Source organism: Bufo bufo, chromosome 7, assembly GCF_905171765.1.
Source record: "Bufo bufo chromosome 7, aBufBuf1.1, whole genome shotgun sequence".
Classification (NCBI taxonomy): domain Eukaryota; kingdom Metazoa; phylum Chordata; class Amphibia; order Anura; family Bufonidae; genus Bufo; species Bufo bufo.
Window position 1 is genome coordinate 44,978,657 of NC_053395.1, and position 15,030 is coordinate 44,993,686.

Consider the following 15,030-nt stretch of genomic DNA (forward strand, 5'->3'; position numbering starts at 1 on the left):
ACATTGTTCTTAATGCGACTTCCAACTCCTGAATGGTAATTGGGCCATCCAACCGCGCCTTATATTCGTTTGATAAAGTGCCCAATTTTAGGGGTTGCAGAAAAAGATCAATTTCTGTATCCAAAACACGCAGCCGGGATTTATAAAGTGTGGAATAAAATGAGTACATGACCTGGAGCAAATTGGGCGGTTCCTTCTGGATAACACCATGTACATCCCTCAGGGCCGCGATATACGTAGATTGCATCTGAGCCTTAGACACCAATGCCAAAAGTCTACCTGCCCTCTCCCCTTCCTCATAGAAGGTCTGCTTCTGGAAAAAACGTTTATTTTTTGCCTGCTCTAACAACCGGACATTTAATTTCTGCTGGGCCTCCTTCCATTTATCCCTAGTCTCCTCCTGCGGTCTCAAAATATATTCTGCCTCCGCCCCCTCCATTTCCGCAAATAGGGGCATATTCTAGCAATATGCCCCCATTATCTGAGATGAGACAACCCCTTTAATAATTTGTAGTTTAGAAGCATTATGCCTTTGCTGTAATGAAAATCCCATCTCCATCCAATGCCATCCTAGTGAGCCTGTGATAGACTTGTCTTCTACACAGCAGCCAATCTGATGAAGCAGAGCTGGAGGGAGGAGGAAGAGAGAAACTGCCTGAACCAATCATGAGACAGGAGGTGTGTCTCAGACCAACTCAGACTTCCTGTAGGCGCAGCAGCTAAACCGTAGTCACTTATGAAAGCTCTACCATAATGAAGCTGTACTAAAGAGCAACCAAGGAACTAGACCTGGGGGAAATAAACAGCAGGTAATCATCAACTTTAGGTACTGACTTAAATACAAATACATAACAGGACAATCATTTTAAGGAATTTATCATGGTGATTCTTTTGTGTGCGTGTGTGTGTCATTCAAGGCGTTTAATATTAAAGACCTATCCTCAGATTAGGTCATCAATACCCGATTGGTGGGGTCCAACTCCCGTCACTCCCACGATCAGCTGTTGTAAGGGGCCACAGAAGTCGGAACCAAAACTATTAAAATTGATGATCTATCCTCATCTAGATTAAAGTGACCCTCCAGGTCCTGAACAAAAAATACATTTTAACTGGGTGGTGAACAAAACACACAGTACCTCATGCCCTCCTACTCATCTTTTCAGCTGCAGATTTACTGATTCCTGGGCTCCTCTTCTGTCAACCAAGATGGCCGCACCGCTTTTTAGACTAACTGATAGTCTAAGGCAGGGATGTTCAACCTGCGACCCTCCAGCTGTTGCAAAACTACAAATCCTAGCATGCCCAGACAGCCTACAGCTATCAGCCTACAGCAGGGCATGGTGGGAGTTGTAGTTTTACAACAGCTGGAGGGACGCCAGCTATTGCAAAACTACAATTCCCAGCATGCCCTAATAGCTGTAAGCTGTTCAGTTATACAGGCAATTGTAGTTTTACAACAGTTGAAGGGCCGCAGGTTGGGCATCCCTGGTCTAATGCATTTCCTGCTGCCCTCGGAATGGCCGACGCTACCCACATGGGCGGTGCTGGCCAATCCGAGGGCAGGACTAGACTAGCAGGAAGGGTCTTGGACTACCAAATGCACAAGAGCCTGGGAATTTACAGATCTGCAGCTGAAAAGATGGGCACCAGGTAAGTGTCCTGTTCGTTTAGAAGTTAATGATTTTTTTCTTGAACCAGAGGGTCGCTTTCACTCGTCTTCCTCTTCTTGATCCTGTTTGCCTGCACCTTCCTTATGGGATTTTCTTCTAGTACTGTGCTAACTCCAGCTGTCTTGACACTTCTAGGCATGCCTCTGACACCTTCCCTTCAGAACAGCTTAGGATATTCTGCGATGGCACCGCTATTAAGTTTCCATCTCTGCCAACAGCTCCTGTAATGCATTAATGATATCTATCAGCCGCTATCCTTAGTGCTGTTGTGCTGGAGAACAATAGCTTTTCACATTGCTTTACTAGGTGAATAATCATCTCTTCAGCCTCAATGAATAATTTAGTGCATAAGTTTAACTCATTTATAGGAGAGCTGCACAGTGTTCGCCTCCTTCCAGCAATCAAGGCCATTGTTTAAAACTCACAGATTTTGGTGGAAATGAGGTGCCTGAGTCTGACGGTAAAATATCCACAGATGTAGCAGTGCTGGATTTTCAATGAGTTGGTCTTAGGGGAAATTAATCAAAAGTACTGCAAAAGAAAGAAGGAGGGGGGTGCCCATAGGAACCCTCAGTGCCTGCTGTCATTTTTCAAGGAGCCTCAGAAAAATAAGATTTTAAAGATCTGCAGAATTATAATATGCCATGCCTAGTTGAACTGAATACTATCATAGTACGCTTCCTTCAGATGTGCCATACTAGACTGATGATAAGCTAGGCTAACCAGAGACTATGTCACAGCTCATCCATTCAGTGTTTATTCAGTGATTTCCATCACTGATTGTGAGCCAAAACCAGGAGTAGAGCCTACACAGAGACCAGGTAAAATGAAAAGGATGGGTGGGGTAGTGACAATCTATACCTTTTAGACAGGTCGCAATATAGGGCAAGATTTACAACCAGTAGGGTCGCAATCAATGTCCAGCTCAGTATATATTGTGCAAATGTTCGGAGGTTAACTGCTTGATCTCCCAGCGTGTGAGATGGTGTGAATGAATGACTGGATAGGGATATAGGAATACTCCTCATCTATTTATAATAGAAACTCCTATACCTAGGACCTATAGGGACACCAAACAATTCACCATTGAGAACACACCTGGCAACCTGTGGTGATACATGGCCACAGAGTATCCATGAGGTTGACCACCTCTCAAATAGAGCGCAGAGCGAGTGACAGCGACCAAAAAACACATGAAGTAACTGACTTTAGCCCGAAACTAAAACCTGATATTTTTTAATTACCTTGTAGTATTGCTTTCTCTGAAGTTTGTTTTAAAAGTAATTAATAAAGGTTAAAGTTTTAACATACAGATAGGACCCCTAAAAGGAGCGTTTGGTCAGGTGACCGTGGTTCGATTTTTGCTCCTTAGGATAGGGCACAAACACCGATTGCGGGTTTTGCCACGTGGTACCCCCAGATCTGCTGTTTGAAAGTGCTGCATCGCTCCCCCGTGTGCTGCGGCCTCCTTACAGTATACCGGGCACAATGTCTAGCGGCTGTGCTTGGTATTGCAGCCCAGGCCCCTTCACTTGAAAGGGACTGAGTTGCACATAAGCCATTTGACCAATGAACAACACTTACCTAGCCTACGAATAGAGCGCCGCAGGCTCTTCAAACAGCAGATCGGTGGAGGTGCCAGGAGTCTGACCCCCACTAATCTGATATCGATAGGTCATCAACATTGTGCTCCCAGAAAACCTCTTTAAGACTATGGGTAAAGCTGGCCATACACATTAAATGTACACTGGTGGGACCAGGTGACCACCTAATGTGCATGGAGGCTTTCCTACTGCCCAGTGATAGTAGATGTTGGAAAAGAGAAGGTCCTACCTGTTGGATTCCAACTTGTCCGATACTTTTGTTTCAGGGAGATAAGGCACCGTCAGAACTGTCTCACAGCAGCTTCCTTGACTCTCCCTAATGAGAACACATGTACGTCTGCCTAGCTGAGCATGCATGTGTATTGGGGGAGTTGGGGGACAGCAGAAGTAGCTCCTTAGTCGTTAACAACTATCTAATGTATACGGGTCTTCTTCCCATGCTGGAGGTAACATTGAATGACCCACACATGTTTCTTAATCTGGCAGTGCAACATCTCCACTCAGAGAGTCCCCCATTGGTGCCAGCGGGGCTCTATAAAAATTTGGGGGGAAAGTGGTACAGCTGCAACAAAAACTAAAATTGGGATTAAAAAACGGAGTCTCGTCTTCTTAACTTTCATTACATTTTCTTGCTCTACAAAAATGTTTTCCCTAGGTCTTCTTAAAGGGGTAGTCCATAATAATAAAAAATCTGGGACAAACCCCCAAATGGTCTAAAATAAAAGATGCACTTACCCTTTTTTCCAGCGCCGCTTTCTGTGCTCCTGGTCCAGCCTCCTGCTGCTGCTTGTCTAACGCTGAAGACAGTGATTGGCTGCAGCAGTCACATGCCATATAGACAGCAATTGGCTGCAGCGGTCATGTGCCATATACAGGCACATCACCGCTGCAGTTTGTAAACTAGCAGTGGCATAAGTTTGGGATGGCGGCACAGAGGAGAAAAAGGGAAGTCTAACATCATTTTCATTTAAAATTATTCTTGTCCAAGATTTTTTATTATCTCACACGTCCCTTTAACCATTTTGGTGTAAGCTGCTGAACGTTCAGCTGTCCATAATCCACTGAAATCCACGTAAGCAATGTAAAGTCACCATTGCTCCAATTCAGGAGGCTGTATAGAGTGCACTCTTATTACCCAGTACATTAAACCTACACCGCTGAATCCAGTGTACTGTATGGAGCAGGTTACAGCAGCGCTGCTCCCACTGAAGTGAACGGAAGCAGTGCTGCAGTAACCAGCTCTGTCCACTACACAATGGACAGAGCTGTGGAGTTCCAGCGCCGACTTCCAGCATCGGAGCTACTTGGGAACAGGTGATCTGCAGAGGTGCAGGGTAGAAGAGGCCATCAATAGTAACATTCTCAAATACCCCTCTAACAGTAACATCCCAACCCACCAATTGTCCCTCTCCCCCTTCCAGAATACCTGATAAAGCTCTGAAGGTTCTCTTATCGGTGCTGCGGGCAGAGGAGGTAATCCTGGCAATCCCCTGGAATGGCTCATGTTGTGTTCAGAGTCCACCTTGGAGTAAAAAAATAATAATGCAATTATTAAAAGGCATGTGTCATCAGAAAATTAGCTATTACTTAAAAGGGACACTTCCATCAATAAGGGGTACTTCTTTAAACTCAATATTAATAGAACACACTTTTTGAAGACTTTTTGGCTGGATTTCTTTTTTATTTTGGCAGTACTATGACTTGAATGAAATGAAATACAAAATACTGTCCTTCTAGAGCAGCTGACACAAATGATAAAACCTGCTATATAGATAGGTAATCCATTGTCAGTTTACTGCTGCTGTGAGGGGAAGGTGTTATCTGAAGGGTAATCCTCATAAGAAACGTAGATGTAGAATTGGGATAACAGTATGGCAGCTCTATTGTTCTCTTGATGAGCCTAGATAAAGATGCCTGACTGATTCACAAGATGGCTAAACCCATAATCATGTAGATGAAATAAAATAAATAGATAGATAGATAGATAGATAGATAGATAGATAGATAGATAGATAGATATGAGGTAGACAGATAGATAGATAGATAGATAGATAGATAGATAGATAGATAGATAGATAGATAGATAGATAGATAGATATGAGGTACAACCAGGTCCATAAATATTGGGACATTGACACAATTCTAACATTTTTGGCTCTATACATCACCACAATGGATTTGAAATGAAACAAACAAGATGTGCTTTACCTGCAGACTGTCAGCTTTAATTTGAGGGTATTTACATCCAAATCAGGGGAACGGTGCAGGAATTACAACAGTTTACATATGTGCCTCCCACTTGTTAAGGAACCAAAAGTAATGGGACATAATAATAATCATAAATCAAGCTTTCACTTTTTAATACTTGGTTGTAAATCCTTTGCAGTCAATTACAGCCTGAAGTCTGGAACGCATAGACATCACCAGACGCTGGGTTTCATCCCTGGTGAGGCTCTGCCAGGCCTCTACTGCAACTGTCTTCAGTTCCTGCTTGTTCTTGGGGCATTTTCCCTTCAGTTTTGTCTTCAGCAAGTGAAATTCATGCTCAATCGGATTCAGGTCAGGTTTTTGACTTGTCCATTGCATAACATTCCACTTCTTTCTTTGGTTGCTTTTGCAGTATACTTTGGGTCATTGTCCATCTGCACTGTAAAGCGCCGTCCAATGAGTTCTGAAGCATTTGGCTGAATATGAGCAGATAATATTACTCAAAACACTTCAGAATTCATCCTGCTGCTTTTGTCAGCAGTCACATCATCAATAAATACAAGAGAACCAGGTCCATTGGCAGCCATACATGCCCACGCCATGACACTACCACCATCATGCTTCACTGATGATGTGGTATGCTTAGGATCATGAGCAGTTCCTTTCCTTCTCCATACTCTTCTCTTCCCATCACTCTGGAACAAGTTGATCTTGGTCTCATCTGTCCATAGGATGTTGTTTCAGAACTGTGAAGGCTTTTTCAGATGTCGCTTGGCAAACTCTAATCTGGCCTTCCTGTTTTTGAGGCTCACCAATGGTTTACATCTTGTGGTGAACCCTCTGTATTCACTCTGGTGAAGTCTTCTCTTGATTGTTGACTTTGACACACATACACCTACCTCCTGGAGAATGTTCTAGATCTGGCCAACTGTTGTGAAGGGTGTTTTCTTCACCAGGGAAAGAATTCTTCGGTCATCCACCACAGTTGTTTTCCGTGGTCTTCCGGGTCTTTTGGTGTTGCTGAGCTCACCGGTGCGTTCCTTCTTTTTAAGAATGTTCCCAACAGTTGTTTTGGCCACGCCTAATGTTTTTGCTATCTCTCTGATGGGTTTGTTTTTTCAGCCTAATGATGGCTTGCTTCACTGATAGTGACAGCTCTTTGGATCTCAACAGATTCCAAATGCAAACAGCAGACTGGAAATTAACTCTGGACCTTTTATCTGCTCATTGTAATTGGGATAATGAGGGAATAACACACACCTGGCCATGGAACAGCTGAGAAGCCAATTGTCCCATTACTTTTGGTCCCTTAACAAGTGGGAGGCACATATGCAAACTGTTGTAATTCCTACACCGTTCCCCTGATTTGGATGTAAATACCCTCAAATTAAAGCTGACAGTCTGCAGTTAAAGAATGTCTTGTTTGTTTCATTTCAAATCCATTGAGGTGGTGTATAGAGCCAAAAATGTTAGAATTGTCTCCATGTCCCAATATTTATGGACCTGACTGTAGATGATAAAACAAGATGGCTGGTCCATAATTATGTACAGGAATAATAATAATAATAGGAGAAAAAGATACAGGTTAAAAAATATATGTTCTGGTTTTAATAATATAAGTGATATATTCCTGTAAAGGTAAAATTACCAACATATGAAACAAAATTAAATAACATTTGTTTCCAAAAAGGCTAAACCTTTCTAACCAGCAAAAACATAAAAACATAATGAAAGCCATAACTAAAAAAGAGAAAATCTTTTATTATAGAAAATGATATTGTAGGTAGCTGACATATAGAGTCTACTCTTAAAAAACAAAATCTAATTTCTTATTATATAGCCTGAAAAAGCTTAAGGCCCTAAAGTACCAATAAATTGATTAAAACTGATTTCTATATCTTATAGGCTTCTGTTTCGCAGAGGACAGAAATGCAGTATGATACGTCATCCATTCATAAGACGTAAAACATCGAGCTTCTCTTCCGGTCAATGTCTCCACATTTCTTCAAGGGCAAATAAAATCCGAAGAAAGAACCCATACTTCGATCCTGTTTCCAGCGTGCTACATGCTATACTGCTACAGCCTCAAATTTTAAAGATGGGAAAAATGGGAAGGAGATCTGAATGGTTCCTTACTTTATAAATGGGATAGGGCAGCTCATATATCTCTACAGAGCTCTGCTAGTCACCATGAAGGATATTTGTAAGGTACATTTACAGTATCTACATATTTTGGGTGTGTCCCTTATGGTCTACATTTAGGCAAGTGATGCAAGTCCTCTTCTCTATTCAAAGACTCCTGAGTTTAGCTTACTTCGACTGGGCATGGATTCCTTCTCAAAGGCTTATTTCACACCATGAGCGTGTTCAGTCCAGGGAAACCTACTCCATGTGATGCCTTTGCTGAACATTTCCCATGCCGAACACTGCTGCATTGACCTGAAGTCATAGCTATGGGCTCCTGCCTGACCGTGTGGGTACTGTACTCACTGCATTATGTGAGTACAGTACAGTGGACCCGCGATCCAGCAGGAATTCATAGCATCATGAATTCAGGTCCGAGGAGCAGTGTTCGGGCCAGTAAATCCAGCCTTCACGTGGGCCTTGTTTCCCGAACTGAACACGCTTGTGTGAAATAAGCCTTTCAGAAGGAATCTATGCCCAGTCGAAGTAAGCTAAACTTATGTGTCTTGCAATAGGGGTGAGAAGAGGACTTGCATCGCCTGCCTAAATGTAGACAATAAAGGGCACTCCCAAAAAATATGGAGAAAGGTTCCAGCCTGTCCGCAGCCTGCCTAACATCTATCGGTAGTATTAGGGAACATCTCTGCCAGCATGTAAGTTGGCATGCTTCATGGTGATTGACACAAGCAGAGCTCCGATAGCGTTGCTGTTTTCCATACTTTAAAGAGCATCTGTCACCATGATCAACCCTATGAAACCTAGCATACTGCCTGGCAGGGTTGGTCAGGATGACTAAGATGAGAGCTTTCTCGCTGCATTTGGTATTATCGATGCAGACAAGTTCTTATTTTTAGTTATATGGAAATAAGTTCTTTGGAGCACCAAGGGAGCAGCGCTTCACCCCCACCTCTCCCTGTTGCCACTCCCCCTCCCAGTGAGACTGGGCAGGCAGTGAAAACATCATTGCGCCTGGACCTGTCAATCAAAGTGTAGAGGAGGCGGCAGTTGCAGAGAGAGCAGAGCCTAGAGGCTCATTTGCATATATTAAAACATCATTTTTCTCTGCAATGCGGGCACATATGAACATGGGACGAACACAGATGTCTTCAGCTGCCAAGCGCACATGTAACAGGTCAGCCAGTGTCATAGGTACAAAACTGCTGACAGATGCACTTTGATAGGGTGTTGATCATGGTGACAGATGTTCCTTAACAGCAAGCACTACTTCTATTGCCTAACTCTGGATATCTTCGGCAACTCCCTCCCTATCATATATTGATAGGAAGGTAAGTACCTACACAATACTTACGAAGGACTATCTGCAGAACATCAAATGGGGCAGTATTATTCAGTCCTGGGATGGTTGAAGGACCTCCAGATATGCTGCTAAGCTCCTCGACTGTTTCAGGATACTATTCAGTGATTTGGTAACTGCTCTCCCAAAAGCACGTTCTTCTCTTACCCGATCCTGAGATTGGTTTACTTTCTTATGTTCTTACTGTATGCTGACATTTTTTGAATTTGTATGCTATTTGATTTACAAGCTTATGCCATGCAATTGCTGATTTTTTTTCGTGACATGTATTTGGCGGATATTTGCTGAGATCATTGCTAGGGATATTACACTATAATGTCCACGGTTTTTTAATAAACAATTTGAAATTTAATTTAAAAAAAAAGTAATACGTAATATAACACATGGTCATGCTGAGTCCACCAGAGCAGCAGCCACTTTGGATTCACCTTCAGGACTTTTTCCATGTTCCTGAAACACAGTCGTAAGGGCCCTTTACACGGGCCAAGAATCCCACAGATAATCGCTAATAAGCATTCATCAAAATGTTTGTTAGCGATTATCTGGTGGTGTAAATATATATGTAAATGCTCGATCTGCTGCCGGCAAAGAATGATTCAGTAGCGATCCCTCCCCCCATACTCTGGAGGAGATCGCTGCATGTAAGGGTTCATTCACACAACCGTATCTTGTAGCCTGCAAAATTCAGATCAGCAAAAAATAAGGATGATATCCGTGTTGCATCTGTTTTATTTTTTTTGCAAACCCATCGTAAAACGGACAAGAGTAGGACGTTCTATCTTTTTTTCCGGAAAGGACATACAGATGCAGACAGCACACAGTGCGGAAATTGACCTGCCATATGGATTTCCAAATTTACAGCATGTCAATTATGTTTGCTGTGTTAGGGTACTTTCACACTAGCGTTATTCTTTTCCGGCATAAAGTTCAGTCAAAAAAGCTCTATGCCGGAAAAGAACTGATCAGGCATATCCCAATGCATTCTGAATGGATAGAAATAGCAAGCTGCGGTATTATGTCCGTCCAGAATGCCGGATCCATCTACAAATGCTGTCAGTTGTCACACTGATCGGCGGATCCGGCAGGCAGCTCCGACGACGGAACTGCCTGCCGGACCACACTAACGCTAGTGTGAAAATAGCCTTAGCTGAGGATTTCATCCTTTTCAATGGATGGGTGAGATCTCCGGCAAAACCGAATCTAATCTGCACCAAAAACCGCTGTTAGAATAGGCAGATTTTGGTATGGATATGCTGCAGAAATGCACATAAATCCGCACGTAAATTCGTGCAGATCTTATCTGCATTCACCCGAAGGTGGCCCTATTCATCCTAAAGCCAAAATGACACAAAAAAAGTTTCCATGTGGATTTTGGCTTGACTTCCGCACCAAACCTATACAGAATCCCCTCTCAATGTTTTCTTCAAATGGGAAATACATGTGGTAGTTCATACAGAGTATTTTTTTTTGTCAGTGTCATGGAAAAAAAAGTTACACCTAGAGGCTCAGGTCTCTCCGCAACTGCCGCACCCTCTGCACTTTGACAGGACCAGGTGTGATGACATTTTTGCTGCCCGGCCCTGTCAAACTGCAGAGGGCGCGGCAGTTTCAGAGAGAGAAGAGCCTCTAGGTGTAATGGTAACGCCCCCGTTGCTCCTAGAGGCTCATTTGCATATATTAAAACTTCATGTTTCTCAGCAATGAACATGGGACCAACACAGATGCCTTCAGCTGCAAAGCGCACATGTAAAAGGTCAGCCAGTACATATCTGCTGACAGATTGTAATGACCGGCGTCACACAAAGGGAGGGAAATGGGAAGACCCTGTCCAAGGGAGAGGGAAAGGTGGTGACCCCTGACTCACCTTGCGGCTGGCACCTGACTGCCCTGACGTCCTTAGACGGGTTCCTCACCCGTACGCCGATCACGTGCCTAAACCCTGGCTTTCCCTAAGATGAGCCCTGTGTAGTGAACGGGGCGGTGGGATCACTAGTCCGCACCACTGACACTAAAAGGAAAACACCAAGGTGAGGACAGACAATACAGACAAACATATAATCCCAGGTGGGCGACAACAGCAGACCACCAAGGCCCAACAGGGATCCGGAGGGTAACGTTCTGGAACAACAACCAGGGAACACAGTTACACAGCTCCAGTGGGTCAGTATAGAAGTCCAGGCAGGAAGCTCTATATCTGGCAACCAGAGAAGTGGGAGAGGGGAATATAAGGAGGTTGGGATTGCTGGACAAGAAACAGCTGAGGAGAAGGAGCTACGGATCCCTGAGTGAGCCAAAAAGGGTTGCAAGGCAAACCCAGAAAGTTACCATTACGAAACAGCACTGTCTTTGTACATAGAGCGCGCAGCCACCCGCTGCGACTTCCTGACCCTGGGTATAACGGAGTCAGACGTGGCTCTTGACACCCTCGTGACAGTACCCCCCCTCTCTACGAGGGGCCTCCGGACACTCAGGACTAGGTCTCTCAGGATGAGAGGCATGAAAAACCCGAACTAACTTGTCTGCGTTTACCTCAGACGCTGGAACCCACATTCTTTCCTCGGGACCGTAACCTCTCCAATGCACCAGATATTGAAGAGAACGGCGGACCCGACGAGAATCAACAATTTTGGATATTTGAAACTCTAGATTACCATCCACAATAACAGGAGGGGGTGGCAGCGGTGACGGTTCTAGAGGTGGAACATACTTTTTGAGTAACGATTTATGGAAGACGTTATGAATTTTAAAAGTCTGAGGTAGCTCCAGGCGAAAAGCCACGGGGTTAATGATGGCTACTATTTTGTAAGGACCAATAAACCTAGGACCCAGTTTCCAAGAGGGAACCTTCAATTTAATATTCCTAGTAGATAACCACACATAGTCATTCACTCCTAGGTCCGGACCTGGCGACCGTTTCTTATCAGTCATGCATTTATATTTACCTCCCATATTTTTCAAATTAGCTTGCACTTTCTGCCATACAGATGAAAGAGACGACGAAAACCGTTCCTCTTCGGGAACCCCAGAAGACCCCCCCTCTTTGAAAGTACAGAATTGAGGATGAAAACCATATGCACCAAGAAATGGTGACTTGCCAGTAGATTCCTGACGGCGATTATTTATGGCAAACTCGGCTAACGGTAAATATGATGACCACAACTCTTGGTTTTCAGACACAAAACATCTTAGATATGTCTCAAGTAGGGGTGCACCGAAATGAAAATTCTGGTCCGAAACCGAAACCGAAAATTCAGGATGCCCTTGACCGAAAACCGAAACCGAAACCGAAACTGCCTTTTTGCCCAAATACTTTTAAAATACTTTTTTTTTAATGATTTTATTAATAATTCTTTTTCATGAATGAAATTCATCTGTGGGTGGCGCTGTTATGGAGAGGGGGATCTGTGGGTGGCGCTGTTATGGAGAGGGGGATCTGTGGGTGGCGCTGTTATGGAGAGGGGGATCTGTGGGTGGCGCTGTTATGAAGAGGGGGATCTGTGGGTGGCGCTATGGAGAGGGGGATCTGTGGGTGGCGCTATGGAGAGGGGGATCTGTGGGTGGCGCTGTTATGGAGAGGGGGATCTGTGGATGGCGCTGTTATGGAGAGGGGGATCTGTGGGTGGCGCTGTTATGGAGAGGGGGATCTGTGGGTGGCGCTGTTATGGAGAGGGGGATCTGTGGGTGGCGCTGTTATGGAGAGGGGGATCTGTGGGTGGCGCTGTTATGGAGAGGGGGATCTGTGGGTGGCGCTGTTATGGAGAGGGGGATCTGTGGGTGGCGCTGTTATGGAGAGGGTAATCTGTGGGTGGCGCTGTTATGGAGAGGGGGATCTGTGGGTGGCGCTGTTATGGAGAGGGGGATCTGTGGGTGGCGCTGTTATGGAGAGGGGGATCTGTGCACTGTTATGGGCATAACAGTGCACAGATCCCTTTCCCCATAACAGTGCACAGATCCCTTTCCCCATAACAGTGCACAGATCCCCCCTCCCCATAGCAGTGCACAGATCCCCCCTCCCCATAGCAGTGCACAGATCCCCCCTCCCCATAGCAGTGCCATAGACAGATCCCCCTACCCATAACAGCCCCGGCCCTGCTGCTCACAGCATCACTCACTGCATCTTTATCTTACCTTACAATCGTGAGGCTCCAGTAACAACTCTGCAGGCAGAGCGGAGGGCGGCGTAACGTCACTTACTCACGTGACGCACCTGCTCCGCCCACTTTATGAATGAAGGAGGCGGAGCAGGCGCGTCACGTGAGTAAGTGACGTTACGCCGGCCTCCGCTCTGCCTGCAGAGTTGTTAGTTACTGGAGCGTCACGATTGTAAGGTAAAATAAAGATGCAGTGACAAAGTAAACCGCCCGCCCGGTGCCCGCCCGCAGATGGTGGGTGACAAATCCCACACCCCATATTTTCGGCCGATATGTAACAATATCGGCCGAAGTGGATTAGGTGCATTTTCGGCCGATATTTTCGGCTGCCGAAATTTCGGTGCACCCCTAGTCTCAAGGTTTTGGTTGGTACGCTCAGTCTGTCCATTCGACTGAGAATGGAAAGCTGAGGAAAAGGACAAGTGTACCCCAAACGGGAACAAAAAGCTTTCCAAAATTTAGAAATAAACTGGGTTCCCCGATCCGAAACATCGGAAGGGACCCCGTGAAGCTTCACGATTTCACTGATGAATACCTGAGCAAGAGTCTTAGCATTAGGTAGTGCGGGTAAGGCCTCCTGCACACGAACGTATTTTTTTGCGGTCCGCAAAAACGGGTCCCGTTTTTCCGTGATCCGTGACCGTTTTTTCGTCCGTGGGTCATCCTTGATTTTTGGAGGATCCACGGACATGAAAAAAAAGTCGTTTTGGTGTCCGCCTGGCCGTGCGGAGCCAAACGGATCCGTCCTGAATTACAATGCAAGTCAATGGGGACGGATCCGTTTGACGTTGACACAATATGGTGCCATTTCAAACGGATCCGTCCCCATTGACTTTCAATGTAAAGTCTGGAGTCCCATACCATTGGATCGGAGTTTTCTCCAATCCGATGGTATATTTTAACTTGAAGCGTCCCCATCACCATGGGAACGCCTCTATGTTAGAATATACTGTCGGATATGAGTTAGATCGTGAAACCTCATTTCCGACAGTATATTCTAACACAGAGGCGTTCCCATGGTGATGGGGACGCTTCTAGTTAGAATATACTACAAACTGTGTACATGACTGCCCTCTGCTGCCTAGCAGCATCCAATCTCTTACAGGGGGCTGTGATCAGCACAATTAACCCTTCAGGTGCCGCACCTGAAGGGGTTAATTGTGCTATCATATCCCCCTGTAAGAGATCAGGGCTGCCAGGCAGCAGGGGGCAGACCCCCCCCTCCCCAGTTTGAATATCATTGGTGGCCTGTGCGGCCCCTCCCCCCCCCTTCCTCCCTCTATTGTAATAAATCGTTGGTGGCACAGTGTGCGCCCCCCCGCCCCCCCCCCCCTTCCTCCCTCTATTGTAATAAATCGTTGGTCGCACAGTGAGCCCCCCCGCCCCCCCCCCTTCCTCCCTCTATTGTAATAAATCGTTGGTGGCACAGTGTGCGCCCCCCCCCCCCCTCTATTGTAATAAATCGTTGGTGGCACAGTGTGCGCCCCCCATCGCCCCCCCCCCCTCCCTCTATAGCATTAACAACATTGGTGGCCAGTGTGCGGCCTCCCATCTCCCCCCCCCCCCCGATCATTGGTGGCAGCGGGTTACTAGCAATAGTACAATAGTAAAAGATTCATACTTACCTGGGATCTGCGATGTTCGTGTCCGGCCGGGAGCTCCTCCTACTGGTAAGTGACAGTTCATTTAGCAATGCGCCGCACAGACCTGAGGCTGTCACTTACCAGTAGGTGGAGCTCCCGGCCGGACACGAACATCGCAGCAGCCGGTAAGTATGAATCTTCTACTATTGTACTATTGCTATGTAACCATGGCAACCAGGACTGTAGTAGCGTCCTGGTTGCCATGGTTACCGATCGGAGCCCCAGCGATTAAACTGGGACTCCGATCGGAACTCC

General features: G+C 45.5%; 1 protein-coding gene across 1 annotated transcript in view; it reads right to left on the reverse strand.

Moving 5' to 3' along the window:
* DNAH3 (dynein axonemal heavy chain 3) overlaps positions 1-15,030 on the reverse strand; it is a 348,463-nt gene that overhangs the window by 286,982 nt on the left and 46,451 nt on the right. Inside the window, 1 exon segment of the mRNA XM_040440318.1 lies at positions 4,701-4,796. Within this exon segment, the coding sequence (XP_040296252.1) occupies positions 4,701-4,796 (96 nt within the window).